The 26479-nt window shown below is 41.6% G+C and overlaps 1 protein-coding gene and 1 long non-coding RNA gene across 4 annotated transcripts; both read left to right on the top strand.

Annotated features, from left to right (window-relative positions):
• Positions 1-7535: 7535 nt before the first annotated feature.
• On the top strand, positions 7536-10185 carry LOC309490004 (piggyBac transposable element-derived protein 4-like; the record flags this gene model as incomplete). The annotated part of the gene is made up of 2 exons (XM_082158950.1): positions 7536-7693; positions 8727-10185. 2 exons carry the CDS (start codon positions 7536-7538, stop codon positions 10183-10185), a joined length of 1617 nt encoding a protein of 538 aa, XP_082015076.1.
• A 3841-nt stretch (positions 10186-14026) lies between these two features.
• LOC309490584 lies at positions 14027-18925 on the top strand. Of its 3 annotated transcripts, XR_014202713.1 has the most exons (5): positions 14027-15404; positions 15500-15635; positions 16602-16671; positions 16772-16921; positions 18458-18925. It is a non-coding gene; the product is annotated as an uncharacterized lncRNA (long non-coding RNA). The 3 variants fall into 3 exon arrangements; XR_014202714.1 differs by having other exon boundaries at positions 14027-15635; positions 18465-18925; XR_014202715.1 differs by having other exon boundaries at positions 14027-15635.
• Positions 18926-26479: the final 7554 nt, after the last annotated feature.

Here is a 26479-nt window from a genome sequence, read left to right as displayed (position 1 = left end):
GAGAGCGGTGTGTTGAGGAACACTGAACGCTCGGATTCGCTCATATCCGCCAACGTCAACCAAAGGTGCCTTTCGGTGACGGTGAGCGAGGCCATAGATCTCCCGATGGCTTGTGCAGCGGACTTTGTGGCGCGAAGGGAGAGGTCCGTCGCGCTACGCAGGTCCGTGAGAACGGCGCGATCCGGGCCTTTCTCGTCCAGCTCTCGGAGGAGATCGGCTTGGAGGATCTGGAGCACAGCCATTGAATGCAGGGCGGAAGCAGCCTGGCCGGCGGCGGAGAAGGCGCGGCCGACGAGTGCTGATGTGGTCCTGCAGGCCTTGGACGGCAGGGCAGACTTTGAGCGCCATCTGGCGGATGGCGGGCAAAGGTGCGTTGCCACAGCATCTTCCACCGGGGGAATTTGAGTATATCCCTTCTCGGCGGCTCCGTCCACTTGGGAGAGGGTCGAGGAGACCGGTGAGCGGAGTCTAGCGGAGAATGGGGCGTTCCACGACTTAGAGAGCTCAGTGTGGAGCTCAGGCAGGAAGGGTGCTGACCTAGAGGCAGGCGCTGGGCGGCGGCTAGGCAGAAAACACCCGTCAAGTCGGTTAGGCGCGGGCGCCCTCGGTGGGGACCAGTCGAGTCCCAATTGTTCGACCGCTTTGGTGAGGAGGCGGAGCAGTTCCGCGTCGACACTGGCGCGGGACCGGCTAGACTCCTGTGCAGAGGAGGTGGAGCGGAGAGATCCAGACCACTCCTCGCTGTCCGAGGCCAGGATAGAGCAGCTGTCCGTTAAAACAGCGTCGTCCGCTTCATCCCCCGAGGCGACAGCAGTGCGGGCGAAGGCCGGCCGCTGCGCGTCGGGAACGGGGGGAGGAGATGGAGATAGCGAGGCTCGCGGGAGGGGCTCCGGCGAGCGCTCAGCTGCTGCTGCGGGTTCCGGTGGCCTCTGAGAGCGGCGCTTCTTCTTGCGCGGCCCGGTGGAGGCAGACGGTGAGACAGCTGGAGCGTCGAACAAGGCGAGTCGAGCCCGCAGGGTCGACATCGGCAGTTCTTCGCACATTTCACAGCCGCCCGCCGCGAGGGCGAGGGCGGCGTGGTCCGGTCCCAGGCAGAGAGTGCAGATGACATGGCGGTCTCTGTCGCTGAGCGGAGCTTTACATGAAATACAATGCATAATTGAAAGGATATGTTTCGCCGGATAGCGAAGCAGGCAGGGATAGCTGAAGGCGGCGAAGGCGGCCGGCTTCCTCAGGCAGAATCCTCGGCTTGCAAAGCGCTGGTTTCAACGGCGGCTTCCTCAGAGATCAGCGATGCCTAGAGCTTCGCTGAAGAGACAAAAATCAGTGAAAGCAGCCTCTCAGCCCGTATTTATACCCTCTGCCACGCCCCGCCTCGGGCCGTGACGCGTAGGCGCGCTGCTCGCGCTCATTGGGCGTGACGTCACGCTAAGGGCTCAGTGATAGGCTGCTGCAGTTGCCGCAGAGCAGCCTATGAGCACGCTAGATTGCCTGCTCTAGGTCAGCTTGCTGCCGCACTGCGTTGACAAGATATAAAAATTAAGGATAATTTTTTGCTTCATATCTCGAGAAAAGATGACTTTACCCGTAGCGTAAGCTAAACTTACGCAATACGAGAGAACCTCTCGTAAGAGAACAACTTATTTCCCCCCAGTTTCATATTTCCCTTGTTCTATAGCTTGTACATTTCTGTACAATGTTTGAAACTTTGTATTGCAAGCATTTCTTATGCCATTGCCTCCTTAAGATGTATCGCTTGTATTTCTCCATAGGTCGCTTTGGATAGAACCATCTGCTAAATTAATGTGATAAAGAACAGGTCACTTATTGTAAGTTTGTTATATTTTGATTTAACCACTATTGAATGCTAATTCATAAAATAGTCATATAATTTGCACTATATGTTTGATATATTTGCACAGAAGTTGGGATTTTGGTCAGACTGTGTAAGTTCAGCAAGGAAGTCTTACACAAGAATAATCAAAAGTGGAGCCTTAAGAATGAAATATAATTTTCTTACTTTTGTTCTTGTGAAAAGAAATGGGGCTATCATGACACACAGTAATTATATGAAACACCATTTTCCTCATGTTTCCCTAGAGATTTTGAGGACACCAAGGGGATCCAACAAATTTTTTTTTATTACATCTTAATAATGCAATACTCAAATACTGAAGCCTAATGTTGTGCTAGATTTTTTTTAAAGAAACGGTCCCTATTAACTTTGCTAATATTACCAGCCGATCGGATTTCTCACTGAAGTTTATTTTAAAACAAAAATAACATTTATTTTTTTATGATCTACAATGTGTGGTAAAAATGTGCTGTAGGCCTACATGTTATAGTCAAGTATATAAAAAGTGTTTTAGGTCATACAATATTAACTGAATGGCCCGATGTAAAGGAGAAAGACCATTTAAAATGTATAAAACTTATAGAAAACAAGGAAAAGCAAAGGCACAAATGCAAACAGGTCAGAGGCAGAAAGTTCTGTAAGAAAACACACATGCAGTGTCACAGTGTCTGTTGTGTTTCCACTGGGTGTCCACTAGAGGTCCCTTCCTTCCTGTTCATCCTGGAACCACATTTCCCATAATCCTTGTTTATTCCCATCACTTGTGATTACACCCAGCTGTTCCCATTTATGTTGTTAGTGTCTGTGCATAAATACCCTGTCTGTGTTAGTTCATGTCATGGAGCCATTATTGTATGTCACTCGTCAACTCTAAGGTCTGTTTGCAAGTTTGTTCTCGGGTTTGTTCTTGCTTGTTTTGTTTATTTGTTATCTGACTGATTAAATGGTTTTTGACACTGGCATGGATGACTATGATTCTGATTATTTGGACTTTGACTCTTGCATGGATGATATAGACATACATACTAAATACATAGATGTCCTATTGGCCGGTTTGGAAACTTGCTGTGATGCATCAAAACGTCCGCCATATTGCTGAGGGCAAGACTGCGCTGTAAACAAATGCAAGTAAACGGGTGAGCTGCATTTTTTTCTGGATAAAAACAAAAATAACGTTTACATTTATCAACCAATTTCAGTGGTTTGTACGTGGTGTACAAAAAGTTCCATCTCTAGTTATTTAAAATCTCGATAGTTAGACTTGTCAAAGCTCAGGCTTGTCATGTATTTGGCTTTTTATTCTTGGATAAGAATTGTGAAGACCCCCATGATATAATAAAATTTATAGCCAATTTTAGCTTTTCTTGTGGTTAGAATTGACTGCCATTGAGAAAATGAAACAAATGGGCAAAAACAAATCACACCGGCAGGCTGCTTTCTGTATTTTATAGCACTAAAATTATAGATATTTACAGATAGATACTCCAAATATATAATAACAAAGATAACTGATAAATCATTTATGGTGATTCCATATGATACATACTCATGTCTCAACTTTCACAGCTAAGTTAACTAGCGACATCGACTAGTCTGACTGACTCCGGTGGCCAACTAACGTTACTATTACTAATTATATAACAATCAAATACAACCAGAAACAAATGTTCAGTCTTGCTTGTGAAAGGTAATTCCCCAAGACCTGTTTTCAAGTGTGTGGGCAAAAGTGTGTGGGCCCTTAGAATTGTCCTAACTTTTCCCCCCTTAGCGGGAACCCCTGTCAGAGGTGAATATATAGAGGCTATAAAGTGTTTAAGTTTCTCCTCATCATGTAAGCACGTACATGTTATCACTTTGAGAAAACCAATGGGGGAGGAAGATAAAGATGACACCAAACATAATGCAGAAAAAAAATTTGAGTGTGAAAAAGTATGGGATTTTGAAATGGAAAATGTATACAAACCCTGCTCCCTTGCAACAAGCTTAATTTTCACTAAATTTAAACTAGTTCTTACACACCACAAAACATACAGGCCTTCTTGCCAAAATTCTGGACTCAAACTGAATCCTGAGGGACTTTATTTGTGTGATCTTCAAATGTTTACACACGTTCTCACAAAGAGTTAATATAATGTGCACAATAATATGTAAGAACATTGCGGAATTACAATTGTCAGATTAAAGTATGTTATTGGCATGATTGTGATATGTCACATGAGCGGGAAAGTCAGACGCGCGTTGGAGAATCAACTGGTTGTTCGGGCGATGGGATCATGGGAAGGAATTCAAATTTAAGAGCTTTCAATTGGCGGATGTGTCTCTCTAGCAGCCCATTTCTGACCAATGAAAACACGCAACCAGAGCAGGGCCATCCAACCCTCTGAAATTAGCATGATCTTTAAATCTTTCAATGGATCTTTCAATAAACACCCAGTTGACTACACTAATGTTGTGCAGTGCAAATGCACGCTGTTGCATATTTAATAACTAAAAAACATAATTTTGCAATATTTAGTATAAGCCATTTGATCGGTTACTGTACGGATTGATCGCGTTTGTGTCGGAGACTCCTTGGCTGCGTCCGAAATCGAATACTTCCCTACTATATAGTATGCGAAAAACAGTACGCGAGCAGAGTAGTATGTCCGAAATCATAGAATTCGAAAAACAGTAGGCGAAAAGTACCCGGATGACCTACTACATCCGGCGAGATTCTGAAGTGCGCATACGATGGACACTTTACTATCCCATGATGCCACGGGAGAGGAGTTGTCGTCGTTATATTTGAAAATGGCGGAAAACGGAGACGCGGCTGTTTTCAAGTGTAAGTACTTTACAAAACACTTTTTGTTTATTTGAGGTTAAATTGTATTTGTTTAACATCATATAAGTAAACGATTGACTTTTTAAAAGTTTAAATAATGTAAATCGAGGGTACAAGTTTGTGAATTGGCTGCAAAATGACAATTTTATCATCATTATTATTATTACCGAACAGAACGAGCTAATGCCTGTCATCTAGTTAACACCGTTTTATTTAAACAACGACGTTGTTTCTCAGTTAAATGAGAGAGTTACAAAACTTTTACTTTTTAATTTTACAACGATTTTATTTCTCCTTTACCAGGTTGATATGTAATATGTGTTGGCTACGTAGCAAGCTACTGTTTCAAGTGTAACGTTCCTCAACTTGTCCATGTAATATTAATATAATAATAGATTGACCATGGTTCATCACTAATGTTAAATTCTGTGTTGATTTTGCAGGGGGCTGATGAACACACCTGTGTTCTTATAGAGTGGGGAGTGGCTAATGAAAGGGAGGAAAGAAAAGAAAGAGCAACGAGAGAGAGGAAAGATTCCTTCAGCTTTTAGAAATAATTGCTAAAAAAATAATAATAAAGAAAACAAATGTTTCACACTCTCTTTCCATTTATTTGTTAGTAAGTTCATTTTGTAATGCTGTTTTAGCAAGTTTTTAATTAAAGTAATTAATATTTTTAAAGGGTGTTGTGCACTTATTTTGTGGCAGATTCCAGATGTTTTTTGAAACAAGCAAATTGCAGGTATATCTGAAAAATATGAGTGCCACACTGAAGAGAAATACCCACACACTCCAGACACCTTTAAAATGTATTTGCTTTATTTTTGTATATTATTTAACTTTTAAATGGATACAGAATACAAAGCTTAAAACAAAATCACAAAACTTTGGCACAAAGTAGTATAATAGAGCTTAAAGCACCACCAAAAGCAAAAGTTTTAAAACTTTTTTTTTTATTAAAGTGTCATCTTGAGGGAAGAAAATGAACTTCAGCAGCTTCAATAAGGTAACCTTCTAAAAGATCTAAAGGGACTTTCTTACTAACGATCTCATTTGTTGGGCATCACTTTAAAATAATTCAAAATCTGTTTCTTTAAAAGCATGTGTACAAGATGAGAACTTTACACCCTTGGTAATTTTTGGATTTCCACTTGAATTTTTCCTACCCAAATTTAAAGTAAATCATTTGTAAAAAAATAAGCTCAAATATGTGATATGTAGTAGCTAGAACACCAGCACCTCGATGTCTTTTTTTACCACCCATGGTCGCAATCAGTGACTGGATGGACTACCATGAAAGTCGGAGGTCAGGGTGGAGGTCAGCTCCATCTTTAAAATATAGATGAAGAATTGGCGCTGTAGGTTGTAGGGCTCACAATCTGTAAACGTGTTTATAGTTTATTTTAGATACAATTTGAATCGACAAGAGACTTGTTTTCTGTGTTGGATTATTTATAAATATAATATGTATGTATTATATGTATATGATCCATTTCTTATGTATGTATGTGTGTGTGTGTGTGTGTGTGTGTGTGTGTATATATATATATATATATATATATATATATACACACACACACACACACACATACATATATGAATACTTAAGATGTAAAAGCCTCTAAGTGCCATCTTAAATTTTCTTCTAGTTTGATTATTTTTATCAAGCTTGTATGTTTATGTTTAGTTATTTCACTTTAATGGCAATGAAAAGGACCTATTAATTGTCATTAAAGTGTAATTACTGAACCTAGATAATACAAGCTTGATAAAAATGCTCATTTTAAAAGAATTTTTTTCTTTTACGTCTGAAGTCTTCATATATACACATGCATATGAATGTGTGTGTGTATTGTATCTGACCTCAGTGTGTTACCCAACTGTTCACTGTGTGTGTGTATAATATATATATATATATATATATATATATATATATATATATATATATATATATATATATATAATATACACACACACACTGTGATATTGCCATCCATGAATGAATCAACAGAGATAAACACACACATACTATTGATTCATTCATGTTTATTCATTGATGGTAATATCACAAGCAAATAAATGACCTTTTCCTTACCAAAAATCAACATCTGTCATTGTTCACTGGTGTGTGTGTGTGTGTGTGTGTGTGTGTGTGTGTGTGTGTGTGTGTGTGTGTGTGTGTGTGTGTGTGCGAGCAACTGACCGACGACTCTAAATTGTGAGCACGAACGACGTAAAAACGCAGACGAAAGCGGAAAGAAGAACTAAAAACATTGCAGTTAGTGGAACGGGCTCTTTAAATGTTCGCGCTGATGTGACCGCGCATGTCACGTGACAATACCAACATGGCGCATGTAGTACGTCCGGTGTGGTGATGATACTTCATCACACCGGACTCCATTCATACTAACGGTATTCATACTATATAGAACGTACTTTTTTAACGGTCGCGAAGTACGTTCTAATTTAAATGTAGTACCTACTCACATAGTACGCGATTTCGGACGCAGCCCTTGTCTATGAAATAAAATGTATGCCACGCAAATAAATAAATAAATCATAAAATTACATGAACGATCAATGTTTTTTTTTTTTTTTAGAGGCAGTTACACGAAATCCGTGTGTGTTCCATTCCACAAGCTATTTAGATGCATGTTTTTTGCCACCCCAATAAAATCACTGGCCACCCCTGAAAAAAAAAAGTTCTATGCCCCGGTCTGGCCACACCCACCGGCAGTGCGAATCATTCACATGGTAATAACCTGACATAAGCTAGAGAAATCTGGTAAACGCCCCCTATCAATAGGATAAAATTGGCAGCAAACGTTTGTTTGGCTTTATTGACCTTTCATCAAGATGGCACGTCACGCACGCGAGCAAGCTCTTCAGATGACCATAGACAGTGAGGAAGAATTAACGTTTTCTTCAGAGTCCGAAGACGACGAATACCTTGACGATGAAGACCTGCATTTTGAAGAGGGCTTTGATCCAGCGCAGGACACATTTTCTCAAGAGTAAGTCATTTATTCTTATTTTAGTTATTAGAGTTGCCTCTAGGCTACCTGTTTTTAATATTATGGGTGAAATGTGTTGTCCTGTGGTCTTTTGATAGTATGTCTTACAAAACAAGCATTTGTTCTCTATAATGTAGAGAGAGAGAGAGAGAGAGAGAGAGAGAGAATTAAATATTCAGACTCTGGGTTAGCTTACATCATATTCATTTGGTTTGAGGCTTTATTACCTCCCCTTAATGCAAATATAGTGTTGGTAGAACAATCTGATAAGTATTATTATTCGGCAGAACACCGGTGTTTACTGTAAAATACTGGCTCGCCAACTGAGCTTAACTGTGTTCTCCAGTATCTGCTGAGGTGTAAATGTGTTGAATGTGCATAACATAAGGTCATCGATGCCCCATCAACAGGCATGAAGCACGAGACTATATATCCATTAATTGCAATCACTTATGCATGCACTGGTATGCCACCTTCTCCAATATCTGCTTAGGTGTAAATGTTTCAAAGATGCCTCATCGTCAGGCATAAAGCATCAGCCATATACATTAATTGCCAATCACTTATGCATACACTGGTATGCCACCTTCTCCAATATCTGCTTAGGTGTAAATGTTTCAAAGATGCCTCATCGTCAGGCATAAAGTATCAGCCATATACATTAATAGCCAATCACTTATGCATACACTGGTATGCCACCATGGGCAACCTAAGCTAACAAATGTTCACTAATATTTGTGCTTGTACCTTTTCTTTTCTTAGGAATGTGGTTCCTTCACGTGCACCTCACACAGGGACGGCACAAAAGCATCGTTCATTTTTCAGTGCGGTTGAGAATCTCAACGAGTATGTGCATCTTATATTTTACAACTGACAGATTAATTTTGAGAACATACTGTGAAATAATACATACAAAGTGATTGTGGGTTTTAAAAAGCTTTTTACTGAATGGGCAATATATCACTATTTGTAATGGATAATGTTGTTGTGATCCTGTTGTCAGCATGCTCACTTTTGTTTTCTCTCCCCACAGATGTGAAAATGACTGTGAGCAGATACCTGTTGCAAAGAGAGCCAAGAAATCTCTGTCATGGAGAGAAGAGACTGATGTCGACGTGGCCCCAAAGCCTCGGAGATTCCTGCCGGCACGGGAACCTGGGCCGCAGTTGAGTCTTGCTGACTCACACTCCCCTGTGAGTCTGTTCAAACTGTTTTTCTCAGAGAGCGCTGTGTCAAATCTATGCCACAACACCAACGCTCAGGCTGCCAGGGCACTCGCACAGGGTCGCAAATACAGTTGGACAGATGTCAGTGTTGGCGAGCTGTACCGCTACATTGGACTCGTTTTCTACATGGCCATGGTGAAGATGAGCTCCATCGCTGACTACTGGCGGCAGGACAGTCTCTTCTCTGTGCCCTTTCCCGCCACAGTCATGTCTAGGGACCGATACCGCACCATTTCATGGAACTTGCACATGAGCCACCCAGATGCAGACAAGGAAAATGACAAAAAGAGGGGCACAGCTGAACATGACCGACTTTTCAGGGTCAAACCCCTCATGGACACCATCCGTCTTGCGTGCAAAGCCTTCTATCATCCTAGAAGAAATGTCACTGTGAAGGAAAGACTGGTGGCATGCAGAGCAAATGCAGTAATGAGACGGTTCATGAAAGCCAAGCCAACAAAGCTGGGCTTCAAGTGTTTTGTCCTTACGGACTTGTCGAATGGATATACTGTGGACCTCTCTGTGTACACGAGCAAGAACATCTTTCCCTCAGACCATGGGCTTTCTTATGATGCTGTGATGTCTCTCCTGGACAAGAAAGTTTTGGGCTCTGGGTATCATGTGTACATGGATGATTTCTACACCAGTCCAAAGCTCTTAACAGACTTGTTTGCTATGAAGTTTGGTGCTTGTGGAACTTACAGAGACTATAGGAAGGACTTCCCACGGAGCTCATCTAATGCACTGACCAAAAAGTCCACCAGGGGATCCATCAGGTGGATTCGGGATGGGCCTCTTGTGTGTGTGAAGTGGATGGACAAACAAGAGGTGTCTGTTTGCTCCACCATCCATGCTGCCTATAAAGGAGACTGTGTGCAACGAAAAGTGAAAGTACAAGATGAATGGAGGAAAAAGACTTTTCCATGTCCTGCACCTGTGTCCGCGTACAACCAGCACATGGCGGGTGTTGATCTATCCGATCAGCTCTTGCAGTACTACACTGCACAGCACAAAACCATGAAGTGGTACAGAAAAGTCTTTCTACACTTCTTGGACGTTGCTGCCACCAACGCTTTCATATTGCACAAGGAGCTACACGGCAACATGACGCACAAGGGGTTTGTGGAAGAGCTTATTGGAGAGCTCTGTGGTGTGTCTCAGAAAACGGCACCAAAACACACCAGTAGTGACCATGTCAAAAATATTTCCACTGCTGGTCGCCGCATGCGTGTTCATTGCAAAGCAGTGCATGGCAAGAAGCTGTGACGTTCACTTGTGTCTTCATTTGAACAGGAACTGTTTCCAGAAATGGCACAAAGGTGTGTGAGTGTGCTCAAACCCCCCTTATGGTATAACTAGCTGATGTTAATAGCTGAAGCTGATGAATAGCTAAAGCACAAATGTTAGGGCATGTCCAACATCTTCAGGATCCAAACCCTCAGATGCTACAAGGTTTTGAATATGTGATGGGAGATTTTAGACCTCCATGACCTATTTTGAGAAGTTCAGGACAGATAACATCTCCATGTATTCTCTATTAAGGAGTTTCTCCAAAAACTGTTGTTGCTTTTGCCAGCATAATCCATTGGACATCTCCCCATCATTCTCTGTGGCACATTTACTGTCCATGTTACTGTAACCTGAGCACTGGAGCCTCATGGTAAGGCAAAGAGGAGAAAAACATCCCTTGCCAGTTTAACCATCCTGTTCAAATGTTGTCAGTCACCCAAATGTACAAGAGTGTGAAAAGTGGGGGTGGCAGAAAAATAAAACAAAGTAACGGAAAATAAACTTCTTGTAAAAAGTCATTTTTGGTCAATAAAACTGTAATTTTACCTAAAATCTTGTTTTTCTTTAGCTTTTTTAATGTTTAATGAAATATATTTACTTTAAATGATCTATAAACAAGTTTGAACACTGTTATATACAAATAACCAGCCTCTTAATTGCAAAATAAAGAAATATTTATTTAATAGTTTTTATTTAATAAAAACAATATAACAGTTTTAAAACTAGTAATGCTTTTAAAACAATTGCATCGGTATACTTAATATAACAATACAACAATTTGTAAAAAAAATAAAAAATAAACACGTACACAGTAGAATAATAATTAAACAGTTTGTCTTCAAACCCGGACCACTGGTCGACAGATGAATTACAAGGGGTCATAAAAACAAACTAAGCACGAAATAGTGAGTGTTTTCAAAGTCTGCGTGACACTGATGAAAATTGATGTGCAAGTGAATGGAGGGAGATTGGACTCTCTTCTGAAGACTGTTCTCCATGTATGCTTTCTATTCATAGTCTGTAATTTTGGTTCAGAGTGAAATAACCTTTCGAACACAGGTGTCAAACTCAGGGTTGAAGCTAAACTCTGCAGGACAGTGGCCCTCCAGGAACTAATTAAACACCTGAACCAGCTAATCAATAGCCGCTTTCCTGCTCCTGTCTGCCTCGCTGCCTGCTGTGAGTGTGTTTGCTTGATGCTGTAAGCTCCGTCTTAGCCTCGTATTTCCTTGTTTTGAACCATCATTTACTACAATTTCTAGTTGTTTATACTACTACTAAATACAGCTTACCCAACATCGCTAGCTTCCGTTACTACTAGCACAACACGCAAGTAATTCGCTAGCCTGTTAACGCGCCACCCGTGCGCTCAGCTATTTTTTTTCTTTTTTTTTTTTCTCTCGCGCCTTTGAGTTCATAAAAGCTCAGGTGAGTAAGAATCACTCAACAAACACGGTGAGTAATGTCTTGTCCTGTTATTATCATGCGTCACGTCTGAATACGTTGTTGTTTTTGGAGCTCTATCGATTTGATTTATAATTCTTGATTTTTCTCTCTGCCTCGCTGCCTGCTGTGAGTGTGTCTGCTTCGGTGCTGTAAGCTCCGTCTTAGCCTCGTATTTCCTTGTTTTGAACCATCATTTACTACAATTTCTAGTTGTTTATATTACTACTAAATACAGCTTACCCAACCCTGGCATCGCTAGCTTCCGTTACTACTAGCACAACACGCTAGTAATTCGCTAGCCTGTTAACTCGCCACCCGTGCGCTCAGCTATTTTTATTTATTTATTTTCTCTCGCGCCTTTGAGTTCATAAAAGCTCAGGTGAGTAAGAAACACTCAACAAACACGGTGAGTAATGTCTTGTTCTGTTATTATCATGCGTTGCGTCTGAATGCGTTGTTGTTTTTGGAGCTCTATCGATTTGATTTATAATTCTTGATTTTTTTCTTTAAACTCGCTTACAACGAACATTTTCTACTTTTCCTCACTGAGAAGCACTAACGTTACTTCTCAAACCTCATTGTTACAACGCGGACTGTTGAGCAGACGCGTCTCAAGCCTATTAGTGATCCAACGCCGGATACTCTTAAAGGTTACGTCCGTGGATCACGGCTGAACGCGTCTTCTCCACACTCACTTATAAACAAAAATTATTTATTTTTATTTTTATTTTTTCTCGCCTATCGTGCGTCTACTCTACACCCCTACCACTAAAAAACCTCATAGTTACAACGCGGACTGTTGAGCAGACGCGTCTCAAGCCTATTAGTGATCCAACTCTGCATACTCTTAAAGGTTACGTCCGTGGATCACGGCTGAACGCGTCTTCTCCACACTCACTTACAAACAAACTTATAATATAAATTAGTATTAATATTGATAGCATCACTGGTAGCTTCGTTGCTAACTCACTGTCCATCTGTTAAAATGGCGAATATATCAGATGTAAGTAGTCTACCGCTTGGTGCAGGTGAGGACACATTTGAGCTGCACGCACTGCAGTCTGAGCTGGAAGTTGTTGAGAAACAGATCCACAACCTTTTATTGAGACAGGCCGAGCTGAGAGACCGGTGTTTGGCTCTTGAAACATCACGCGCCGATGCACACAAATCAGTGTTTAACGTTACTAACCCGCTGACTCTGACCGCGTCTACTCCGTGCGTTCCTCAGCATCGGTCGCAATCAGCCATGGTCTCGTTCACTCCGGCTCCAACACGCCACCACGAAGCATGGGTGGTTCCGCAGCGGAAGACGCGAGTCAGGTTTAGACCAAGACTTTCTCCGACCCTCCCGGTTTTCGAGTTATCGACACAAAACCGCTTCTCCCCTCTACGCGAAACAGAACGCGATGCTGTGATCATCGGCGATTCCATCGTTCGGCACGTACACGCTACGTTAGGTAAAAGTAAGGTGCAAAGTCACTGCTTTCCTGGTGCTCGTGTTTCTGAAATCGCTGCTCGCGTTCCCGAGATCCTGAACGGTGACGAGCGCGTCGGAACTGTGGTCCTGCACGCGGGAGTGAACGACATCAGGCTGCGCCAGACGGAGATTCTGAAGAAAGACTTCAGGAATCTAATCGATACAGTACGCAGCACATCGCCTGAAACAACGATCATTGTGTCAGGACCGCTTCCCACGTACCGACTAGGGCATGAAAAGTTCAGCAGATTATTTGCGCTAAATGAATGGTTAATGTCATGGTGCAATGAGCAGAAACTGCTCTTTGTAAATAATTGGAATCTGTTTTGGGAGCGTCCTAGGCTTTTCCGTGCTGATGGCTTACACCCAAGCAGATTCGGAGCGGATCTTCTGTCAGATAACATCTCCAAAATGTTAAATACCCTTTGACTAGTAACCAAAAGTCCAAATCATAGTCTCTGCTGCACCAATTCAACTGATATAAATACTAGTGTAGAACATTGCATAGAAACCGTGTCTATTCCTCGTTTAGTGAGATCAAATAATAAATCTAATGCAGGATCTAGGAAAAATCTAATTGTTATTAAAACAGAAAATGTTGCTATTAGTAAACAAAAACTATTTACATTTTTACATTTAGCAGACGCCTTTGTCCAAAGCGACTTACAAATTAGGACAAAATTCAGCGAGTCATCATAAAGAGGCAAAAGCAACAACAACGCAAGAAGTGCTCAAAATACGAAGTTCAGGTATTATTCAGAGTAGCATAAGCCTGATAAGTGATGTTTCAAAGGGAAAGGAATTTTTTTTTTTTTTTTTTTTTTTTTTTTTATAAGGTTAAGTGCTCACGGAAGAGATTGGTTTTCAGCTGTCAGATTTTCAGATTGGTATTTCTAAAGCTAGGTCTTCTAAACATTAGATCACTCACACCTAAGGCAGTTATTGTAAATGAAATAGTCACAGATAATAGCTTCGATGTACTTTGCCTTACTGAAACCTGGCTTAAACCAAATGATTATTTCGGTATTAATGAGTCTACTCCTCCTGGATACTGTTATAAGCATGAGCCCCGTCTGATTGGTCGTGGCGGAGGTGTTGCAACCATTTATAGAGATATTCTAAATGTTACCCAGAAAACGGGTAATACGTTTATTTCATTTGAAGTACTTGTACTAAATGTTACGCTCGTAGATGTTAGAAAAACATCCCTATTATCTCTAGCCTTGGCTACCGTATATAGACCGCCAGGGCCTTACGCTGATTTCCTAAAAGAGTTTGCAGATTTTCTCTCAGACCTATTAGTCAATGTCGATAAAGCACTAATTGTTGGAGATTTTAACATACACGTAGATAATCCAAATGATGCGTTAGGAGCTGCGTTTACAGATTTATTAAATTAATTTGGGGTCAAGCAAAACGTCACCGGACCAACACATCGTCTTAATCATACACTCGATTTAATTATATCACATGGAACCGATCCAACCGATATAGATATCATTCCACAAAGTGATGATGTCACTGATCACTACATGGTAACTTGCATATTACGTACTGCTGTAATATGTCATGCGGCGTCGCGTTATCAACCAGGCAGAACAATCCTCCCATCCACCATAGATCATTTCTCAAATTGCTTATCTAATCTGTCTCGGCTGCTGCCTGAACCCAAACAAACAGATGAACTAGAAGAACTAACTAGCACTATGAGCACCATTCTCTCTAGAACATTGGATGTGGTTGCACCTATTAAATTAAAAAAGGTCAGAGAGAAAAATAAAGCACCATGGTATAACAATACTACGCATGTTTTAAAGAGAGAAACCCGTATTTTAGAGCGTAAATGGAAACAAACTAATTTAGAGGTCTTTAGAATCGCGTGGAAAGACAGTATGTCACGTTATAAAAAGGCCCTAAAAGCGGCCAGGGCTGAGCACCTCCGCAAACTAATAGAAAACAACCAAAACAATCCAAGGTTTTTATTTAACACCGTGGCTACACTGTTAGCAATTGATGTAATTTTTACAATAAAATTTACAACAACATATTGTATTCATGTTTTTATTGTAAATACAAATGCATGATGGGAAATTTATGGACAGTCCTGTAATTTTGTTGTAACTACACTGTAGAAGCATTATTTTACAGCCACCGCATAGCATTGTGGGATTGCTGCGATTTGAATTTTGAAATTGCGCGGTACCGTGGTGGCCAACGGCACCAGAATCAAACACTTTTGGAAGAAGCAGCTTTTGGAAGGAACACATCTCAGGTATGAAACGTTAACATGAAATCTATTTTTATAAGTCTATGGATATATTAATACCGGTCATATGAGTGGTGATTGTTTCGTTTGGTATATTTCAGTGACATTAGCTTCTGTGACGTTCGCCCCGACTCGACTCGCTCACTCCCGGTAAAACAACACTATGAACTGACCGCGGTGAAGTGGCGTCTTCTTACTCAACCCATACGGAAAAAAGTTACCACATGCAGCTACAAGGTACGAGATATTCAAAATTTTTCGCTTGGTATATTTCAGTAACATTAGCTAGAGAAATGTTAGATATAACGTTAGCTCAACAACTCGCCCCGCTCACTCCCGGGTAACGACGTTATAAACCTGAACCGACCGCGGTGAAGCGGCGTCTTCTTTAAGTTACTCAATCCATAAAGAAAATGGTAACGTTACCACATGCAGATACACGGCACTATTTTCAATGGAAAAACAAACATGGTGAGTAGAATCGAGTAGAGCTGAGCTTGTAACGTAGCCTAACGTTAATGGAAAACAACCACCACAATGACGATAGCTCAAATAACGTTAGCCCAGACTGTTAAAATAAGCATTAACGTTAGCCCGATCAGTTAGCTCAGGTTATTATTGCATTGATTACACGTGCTACTGGACAGGCTGTCGTAACATTATTAGGACTTCTGCTTTGCTGTCTTGTAATCGGGGGTCTTGAAGCCGTGGTTTGCACACTAGCATAAACGAAGTTTATAGATTTTACGGTCACTGAACAAACACAAGCAAATTTTAGTTGAAATATGGGCTTTAATTAAACGACAATGCTGGTATCTTTAATTATGTGAGTCAGCTATAACTGTGAGATAAGCTGAATATAGCATCATATGTTATAACATTACTTTGTGCTTGGCAAACCAGGTTGGAAGAACAGTCATGTACAGTAACTGTCTGTATCTAAAATAAACTGCGCGTGTGCAACTAAATCCAACCAGCATCGTCATAAAATAAAAAAAATTCCGGAGCCTGAACGCTCTCTTTGTCTTCAGAAAAGGCAGCAAATTATCAGTAGTATTAAAATTAAGTTAACCATTTTGGTTTTTTTTTTGTCTCAAATTACATGTGGCTGCCTGGCAGACTATATGGACTAAAATAATAATAGATTTTTAATTTGTGTAATTGGTAATACATTTGGTAATGTTTACGTTTTTTATTCCCTAGCCCTCTGCCACAGCTGCTGATATCCAGAGAGAGAGAGACCTATCCAGCACACCTTGCTTAATTGTGCAAGGTATATTCTTCCCTTATTTTATAGAGTACTTCACTTTTAAATGAAAATTACCCCATGATTTACTCACCTTTTATTATCATATTGTGTTAATGCATTTCAGGAGAGACACTAATCGCAACAAGTGTTCATAGAAGGAACAGTTGTGATGGGGCCCAAAACAGTCTTTTGAATGGAGTGGCTGAAACCTTCGCTGCTTACTATGTGTTCAACATGCAGTATCCTAAAGACGCCTCAGGGACTTTATACAAAGGTATGTTTAAACTGTTTACACACTAATAAAGAAAATGAGGTAACACTTTACGGTAAGGGTATATTAATTATCATGAATTCATGTATAATTTCATGCATGAATTACGCATTCATTCATGCATTAATATCTCATGAATCATCAGAAAATAACACAAGTTCAACGTTTTTCATTCATGACTTCATGAGTGAACAACACCTTAATAAAAAAATTAACTAAGATGAGTACATCATCATGAATTATGATTTATTACGCATGATCATGATGCTTTTCTTTGTTCACAGTTATGCGACCATTAGCACATTGTTCATCAGTGTTTCTAAGGACCAGTCACCACTTTAGTTGAGGGGCCACATACATGAAGTCATTGATAGATGATGCTTAGTTAATGATGACTACTGTATTTGAATGTCAACAGAATTTGTGTGCTCTGAGCTGTGATTGGTCTATTTTGGGGTCTGTCCAACTACCTGCAGGCTTTGAAGAAGACATGAACTGTTGACATTCAAATACAGTAGTCATCATTAACTAAGCATTATCTATCAATGACTTCATGTGTGTGGCCCCTCAACTAAAGTGGTGACTGGTCCTTAGAAACACTGATGAACAGTGGCATAACTGTGAACAAAGAAAACATCATGATCATGCGTAATAAATCATAATTCATGATGATTTACCCATCTTGGTTAATGTTTTAATTAAGGTGTTGTTCACCCATGAAGTCATGAATGAAAAATGTTGAACTTGTGTTAGTTCCTGATGATTCATGAGATATGAATGCATAATTCATGCATGAATTTATACATGAATTCATGATAATTCATGTCCCCTTACTGTAAAGTGAATCCATCATTCTCATATGTAACGTCCCATGAATTATTACCTTATTACCAGTATTGTTAGGTTCTATGATATATTCTATGCAATGATGTCAATAGATAGGTTTCCATCCAATTAAAACATAACTTTTAAACGCATTCGTAAAAATTTGGCAAAAAAACCCTCTAATTGGAGAGCATTTCAATCAACTCTGTTATGCGAATTATAAATGGTCACGCACCTAGGAGTCGTGAACAACTGTGGGATCAAAACGTAAGGTTGACAGGGCAACTTGAAACACCTGATATAATTGCAAAAAATGCAAATTTGTCAATCCACATAGAAGTTTTTGTTCACATTAGAATATTTTATGTGAATTTTAACCGTTTCCAGTCAGGTTTTCTTTTTCAAATGGTTAAAATGTGCATTAAAAAGTTGGATGGAGACCCAGCTACTGTTGTTAAGTGTCTGTTCTATAGTAGAGTTGGTTTTCCCCTGCAGGACATCATTTGTGTAAACAGAAGAGACTGACGGACAACAGTTTAACATTACAACTTTCATTAATTCATTAAATTAAATTGTATGGTTAAAGTTGTTAATGTTAAATAAATACATCAAAGTCATTTTATTTTATGAGCAAGTAGGTTACTTATGTTTTTTACACAGTATTTGTCATTATTTAACAGATATGAAAACTTTAACTTTTTTCCTCTCTCTCAGTTTTCAGAGCTTTTTGTGGAATCCACTCCCAGACGGGCAGTAAAGCCGAGAAGAGACACAGGCTCAACGCACCTGTTTGCACCCTCCTAAGAAAACTGGACTTTGAGTTGATGGGATAGTAACATGAACAACTTCCCCTATGCAGTTCAAGTCTGGCTGGACACCTTTGTTCCATATCATCGTGTTCCCCCTGATGATAGGCTGCCTGGACGTCTGGAAGTGAGCTTCTTCATTAAAGGGATACTCCACTTTTTTTGGAAATAGGCTCATTTTACAGCTCCCCCAGAGTTAAACAGTTGAGTTTTACCATTTTCGAATCCATTCAGCCGATCTCTGGGTCTTTAGAAGAATGTCAGTAACCAGACAGTTTTTGGTCCCATTGACTTCCATAGTAGGAAAAAATATATACTATGGAAGTCAATGGGACCAAAAACTCTGACATTCTTCTAAAGACCCAGAGATCAGCTGAATGGATTCGAAAATGGTAAAACTTTTTGGTGGAGTTGTAAAATGAGCCTATTTCCAAAAAAAAAGTGGAGTATCCCTTTAAAAGTAACATTTTGTTTGTGTGTGATAAAGTGGATACTTTTGTAATATGTATTTTTGCACAGTTTGTTAATAAAAAAAGAAAATATACCATTGTTGTGTTTTTAATTGGCCAATACGGAAAATGACAGCTTTTTACTTGTAATATTTATACTTGTAATGTTTTACAGTATATTGATTTGTCCTGTGAAATTACAGGAAATTCCTGGCAAATACCAGTAAATTTACATGATTATTGTAATTAATTACAGTAGGGATGTTGTATTAAGTATTACAATAACAGTCCTGTATACTGTTCACAGTAAATTTACGGCAACTATTAGCCAGGAATTTCCTGTAAAATTACAAGAAATTTCTAACAGTGTAGACTAACAAATAAACAGACGTCACCCGAACAAAATATCCCGTTACAGTTCAGTAGTAATGATTTCATGAACTTCTTCACTGAGAAAATAGAAAGCATCAGAACCACAATTGTAAACGTTCAATCTTCAATCGCGCCTTATAATTCAGCTTCAATTATCACCCCGAAAGAACAATTACAGTGCTTTACAACTATAGAACAAAAAGAGTTAAATAAACTTATCACTTCGTCTAAAACAACAACATGTTTATTAGATCCTATACCAACTAAACTACTGAAAGAAGTGTTACCTGTAGTGGAAGAGCCTCTCCTCAATATTATTAACTCGTCTTTATCTTTAGGTCATGTTCCAAGAACATTTAAACTGGCAGTTATAAAACCTCTCATTAAGAAACCACAATTAGATCATAATAATCTAGCAAATTATAGACCCATTTCAAATCTTCCATTTATGTCTAAAATATTAGAAAAAGTGGTGTCCGCTCAACTGGGCTCTTTCTTGCAACAAAATGAGATCTATGAAAAGTTTCAGTCTGGATTCAGACCGCATCATAGCACTGAAACTGCGCTCGTTAAAATCAAAAATGATTTACTTTTAGCTTCTGACCAAGGCTGTATCTCAATACTAGTTTTACTTGATCTTAGTGCTGCGTTCGATACTATAGATCACACAATACTCTTAGATCGACTACAAAATTATACTGGTGTTCAAGGACAAGCACTAAGCTGGTTCAAATCATACCTATCTGACCGCTACCATTTTGTCTATTTAAATGGAGAAAAATCGATCATAACTCCAGTAAACTATGGAGTGCCGCAGGGATCTGTATTAGGCCCTCTGTTATGTTCAATATATATGATGCCACTTGGAAATATTATAAGGAAACATGGAATTAGTTTCCATTGTTATGCTGATGACACTCAAATATATATTTCATCACGGCCGGATGAAAACGCTAAATTTTCCAAATTGACAGAGTGTGTTAAAGATATAAAAGATTGGATGACGCGTAATTTTCTTTTATTAAATCCAGACAAGACAGAGGTAATACTTATCGGTTCAAAAAACCGCCCACAAAACCTCGCACAATACAACTTTAACATCATAGGATGTCCTGTTACTTTATCCTCTACAGTAAAAGACCTGGGTGTTATACTCGATTGCAACCTGTCTTTTGAAAATCATATTTCATATGTTACAAAAACAGCCTTTTTCCACCTTAGAAACATTGCTAAGCTACGTAATATGCTATCAGTTTCTGATGCAGAAAAGTTAGTTCATGCATTCATGACCTCGAGACTGGATTACTGTAATGCTTTATTAGCTGGTTGTCCTGCATCCTCAATAAACAAGCTACAGTTAGTCCAAAATGCCGCCGCTAGAGTTCTTACGAGATCAAGAAAATATGATCATATAACACCGATTTTATCATCACTGCATTGGTTACCTATAAAGTTCCGTATTAATTACAAGGTATTGCTACTGACTTATAAAGCCCTAAACGGCTTAGCTCCAGTCTATTTAACGGATCTTCTATCACCCTATAATCCATCACGCTCTTTAAGATCACTAAATTCAAGGCTTTTGGTCATACCTAGGATATCCAGAACCACCAAAGGAGGGAGAGCATTTTCACATTTGGCTCCAAAACTCTGGAATAGTCTTCCTGATACTGTTCGTTGCTCAGACTCGCTCTCCCAGTTTAAAACTAGATTAAAGTCGCATCTCTTCGGCCAGGCATTCATATAATCCCACAGTTCAAACTACAATACGGCCTCTAGCTCATAAATGCCAGAGGAGAACTGGCCCCCGACTGAGCCTGGGTTCTCCCAAGGTTTTTTTTCTCCATTAGGTCACCTGATGGAGGTTTAGGACACCATTAGGTCACTTGATGGAGTTTTTCGGTTCCTTGCCACTGTTGCCTTTGGCTTGCTCAGTTGGGGATATTTTGGGGATATTTAATTTAATTTTATCAATCAATAAATTCCTCTTGAAACAAACTTTGTTGTATTATTTTAATTTAATACTGTGAAGCCGCTTTGATACAATCTGTATTGTGAAAAGCGCTATACAAATAAACTTGACTTGACTTGACTTGACTTTCCGACCAGAGGAACCTTTTCACAGTTCCTAGAACTATTGCGGGAAGTTCCCGGATGTCGGCGTGTTCGCACCGCAGGAACTAGGAACGATTTTAGTTCTAGGAACTCCATTTGGAGGAACTAATTTAGCTCCTACTTCAGAGTAGGGTCTAAACCAGCACTATAGGAACTACTCGTGACGTTAGTGTACACTGATGACCGAACGCACGCAAAACACCAGCACCTGCCATTTTTAAAACAGCTATATGTAAACACACAGATTATAGCCAATAAATTTACTCCAGAAACTAGATACAAACATGGAAAACAGTGATAGATGGGCCTCTAAACCTTTATGCTGAAGAGAAAATCCAACGCAACTTTGAGGGGACCAAGTCAAACATGATTATGTATTTCTGCTCAGCTAGCAACACACATCAACCACACGGCATAGGCTAATAACTTTTTTTTCATATAATGTGTACTTTCTATAACAATTCTATCTAATAACATGTTTAACAGTACTGTTAGACAGATCGCTAACTAATGAATACAGAGAATGCGAGCATTGTTTACTCTGGCGTTCTCAGCGCCGTCAAAATAAAGGTCCTTCGCTCCATAAAAATGAAAGTCGCCGTGCTTATAAACTAATAAACTTTTGTCACTCCCTTACCCCTCCTACCAGTTCCTATGGCCACTTGGCCAGTGCGAACGCAAACAGCAGTTTGAGGGAGAGTAGTTCATAGAACTGTTTAGAAGTGGACAGTTCCTATAACTAAGTTCCTGTAACTACTTGGTCGGAAAGTGGCTAATGTCTTCAGGATTGCTAGAAACTTCCAGGCAGGTGTTTTGGAGCTGGTTGGAGCTACACTTTGCAGGACAGTGGGCCCCAGGAGCGGAGTCAGCGGAGTTTGACACACATACTGACCGTCAGCTGCTTTCTTGAAGTGCTCTTCGCCACTTTCGATCTCTTGGGGTTTATCTTGAAAAGACATCTGTCAAACAAACAATTTGTAATGAAACAGACTCTATAAATAATATAATATTAATATAATAAGTTAACTAACAATATCAGAATAGTGGAAAGTGGCACAGAGTTTGTGGAGGGAGTTTGCAAGAGAGACCAGACCGTGTGTATGCAAGAGGATGTTATGAGTGAGTGGTAGTGTGTATGCGAGAGGGGCTACGTCCACTCTAATATTGATACTTTTGAAAACTTTTTTTTTTTTGGGGGGGGGGGGGGCTTCCTTCCATAGGGATTTTTTTCATCACTATCAGCTTTTACAGCATTTTACATTTTACAGCATGCACAGGAAGATGAATTACAAGTCATCCAACATCTCTGTGTGAAACTTTTGGAAAATGCTGGACCGATAGTGTGGTCTGAGAACATCTTAAAATTAAAACAATGTTTCCAAATGTGTCCGCATTAATGTAGATGTAGCTATAGAGAGTTTTTCATTAATGTTTTGATGTATGAAATGAACTGCTGGTTCTCTTACGAGAGGTACTCTCGTACTGCGTAAGTCTTACGCTAGGGGAAAATCTCTTTTCCGCGAGATACTGAAGCCAAAAAATTATCCTTAATTTTGAAATAATGTAAAACGCGTTGCGGCAGCATGCAGACACAGGCGAGACGGCTTGTGCGCCTATTGGCTGCCCTGCGGCAACTGCAGCAGCCTATCGATAAGGCCTTTTCGTGACGTCAGCTCCAATGGGGGCGCTTCGCGCCCAATACGTCACGTCTCGCCAGAATGGGCGTGGTCTAGGGCTATAAATATAGCTTCGAGAGGCTAGCTCACTGATTTTTCATCTCTTCAGCGAAGCTCTCGCATCGCTGGATCCGGAGAGAAGCCGCGCCGTCTGAAGAAGCCTTTCAGCGGGACGAGTAGACACTCTGAAGCCGCTGGCCGCGCCGCCTTCAGTCGCCTTCCTGCTGCGCTATCCGGCGTTATATCCTTTCTCTGCTACTGTGTTTTGTGTATGTGTGTGTGCTCGCCGCCGCGACACACACTCTCATTGCACTAAAAGAGCCGGGCGTCTTTTTCAAGACGCCCCTTTCCTGAGGATCACGCAGCTCTCGCGCTCGCTGACGGCGACTGCCCTCACTGCGAGCCAGTTACTGCCTATGGTGACTCTGAGGACTCACCTGGCATCCTTCTCCGAGACTGCTCCTCCGCCCCCCCCCAACCCGCAAAGCTCGCCGGTTCGCCCGCTTGCCTTGCCTGCTTGGGGGATGATACCTGCTCTCCCTCTGTTCGAGCCGCGCAAACCGTGCCGTTCACAGGGGATGTCAGGAGCGGACGGTCACGGGGCTAGCTTTCTCTCTCCCTCTGTTCGAGCCGCGCAAACTGCGCCGTTCACAAGGGAGGCTGGAAGCGGACGGTCGGGGTTAGTTTTTCTTTACGTTACAAGAAAGCTACCCTGCCCTTGCGCCCCATTCACGCGTCACTCACCGGCGAAAAGAGAACTCAGTTCCCTGATTAGGCGACTGGAAATATCAATATTGCAGCAAACGAGCCTGTTGTAACACGCACGCTTGCAAGCAAACGCCGAAGAAAACATGTTGACGCTCTCTTATATGCTCATGCATCTATACACCTTTGTGTTCCCCCCTGTGGCTCAGTGGCAGAATCTTAGGTTTTTTCGCACGAGAGACCGGTGTTCGAATCCCGGTCTAACGGCAGATATATTATGCCGCCAATGCTTCGCTCTGTCAGTTCCCTGAAAGGCGACTGCAGATGTGCATTTTGCAGCCAACGAGCGCGTTGTACAACCCGCTCGCCTGCACCCAAACACCGTTTCTATGGTTCCCGTGCGTCACTGGCGAAAGGAGAAAAGGGTGTTTTTAGCCCCACTGCGGCCAGGCCGACCTCCACTCCTGACACATTTCTCATTCCCCTCTTAAGTTCAGGTGACTGGAAATGTCAATATTGCAGTGAGCGAGCCTGTTGTTTTGCACGCACGCCTGCAAACAAACGCCAGCATGTTGACGCTCTCTGATAATACTCGCGCTAACTGAATGTCTATGTGTCTTCCTCTGTGGTCCAGTGGTAGATCATCAGGTTTTCGCGCGCGAGAGACCTGTGATCGAATCCCGGGTCTACCGGCAAAACAAATTTTTGCCGTCAATTCTCGCTCTGGCAGTTCCCTGAAAAGGCGACTGCAGATGTGTATTTTGCAGCCAACGAGCGCGTGGTACAACCCGCTCGCCTGCACCCAAACTCTGTTTCTATGGTTTCCGCCTCTGAAGTTCAGACGACTGGAAATGTCAATATTGCAGTTAACAAGCCTGCTGTAATACACGCACGCCTGCAAACAAACGCCAGCATGTTGACGCTCTCTGTTTCTATGGCAACTTCTCGCTCGTTCAGTTCCAGTAAATGCGACTGTTCCAGTGTATTCTGCAGTAAACAAGTCGGCGAAGCAGCCCGCTTGCCTGCACACAAACGCCGCTTTTACGGCTACCCAGATAAATCCCATAAGAGTGTATTTTCTGGTGTCCCGGCCACGGCCGATGGTGTTACGAATGTAGACTAAATGCCCACTGCCCAGTGCTCATTCCTACACACAAACACAGCCCGTCACACAGGGCTCGCGCACATGAAATCGACCCAGATCGATTGCGCATTAAACGTGGTAAATGTGCCCACTGCCCAGTGCCCACAAACACTACGTTCCGCATATCTCAAGGTTTCTGTAAAAACAAAACCAACGTGCATTCGCTCTGCTCAGGCGGACAATGCTCTCAGTGTTGTAAATGTGCCCGCTATCCCGCGCCCACATTCACACATAGACATGACAGGTCCTACGGGACTCGCCCAGCCCTCCCCTCTCGGTTGACCACCGCAAAGGAGTCGAGCGCGGGCAATCTGCCCGCTGTTATCAGCGCGCCCCCTGCCTCGAAGCGCGACGATTATGTTGCAGCACACCGAAGCCCCTCTGTCGCTGAGCGACCAGAGCGCGCTCCGCATTCAGCCCCTAGCCATTCGTGCAGATGCATGGGCAAGGCTACCCGGGGGTTTTGAAGTGGGTGCTAGACATTATAGAAAGAGGATATTCGCTACAGTTTCGCCGACGCCCTCGCCGCTAGGTGACGCGCGTCGAAGCTACGGTAAAAACAGAAGTAGCACCGCCTACTTCGAGCCGAAATTTTTTAAACTGTTGAGCAAAGGGGCCATAGAGCCTTTATCTCAAGCTCAGAGTGAAGGAGGGCTATACAGCAGATACTTCCTGGTACTGAAAAAAGACGGGGGTCTCAGACCCATACTAGATCTAAGGCAACTAAACAGAGTGCTTGCGAAGCAACAGTTCAGAATGATAGAATGAAAAATCCTCACGCAGATTCGCCGAGGAGATTGGTTTGTGTCAATAGATCTGAAAGACGCATATTTTCAAATACAAATAGCGTCACGTCACAGGCGACATTTGAGATTCGCCTTCGAGGGCCAGGCATATCAGTGCTCAGTCCTACCGTTCGGCTTGTCTCTAGCTGCTCGCACCCCTCAGACTACAGGGCATGCGAGTATTGAACTACTTGGACGATTGGCTGATTCTAGCTCAATCTCACTCGGTGCTCATAGAGCACAGGACCATTTTGCTCGATCACCTCGAGAATCTGGGTCAATTGGGCGAAGAGTTCTCTGTCTCCCAGACAGATAATATCTTTTCTGGGCACAGAACTGGACTCGCTGTCTATGATAGCGCGACTGTCACCAGAGCGCGTACTAGACATTCAGCGCGCAGCGAGCTCTTTCCGCTGCGGCGCATCTGTCCCGCTCAAGAAATTTCAGAGGATGCTAGGTCTCATGGCCTCAGCATCATCAGTACTTCAGCTGGGCTTGCTTCGCATGCGCCCGCTACAGTTCTGGCTGAAAGCGCGAGTACCGCGCCGAGCGTGGGCTTCCGGTCTGCTTCGTCTCAAGGTCAATCAGAAATGCATCGCAGCTCTGAAACCTTGGAAAGCAAACGACTTGTACCAATCAGGTGTTAGCCTGGGGACTTCCTCGAGTGTGAAGGTAGTGTCTACG

The sequence above is a fragment of the Leuciscus leuciscus genome (assembly GCF_965113295.1).
Source record: "Leuciscus leuciscus genome assembly, chromosome: 25".
Classification (NCBI taxonomy): Eukaryota; Metazoa; Chordata; class Actinopteri; order Cypriniformes; family Leuciscidae; genus Leuciscus; species Leuciscus leuciscus.
Note: the sequence above shows the minus strand (reverse complement) of the source record. Positions and strands in the feature narration are given on the sequence as shown.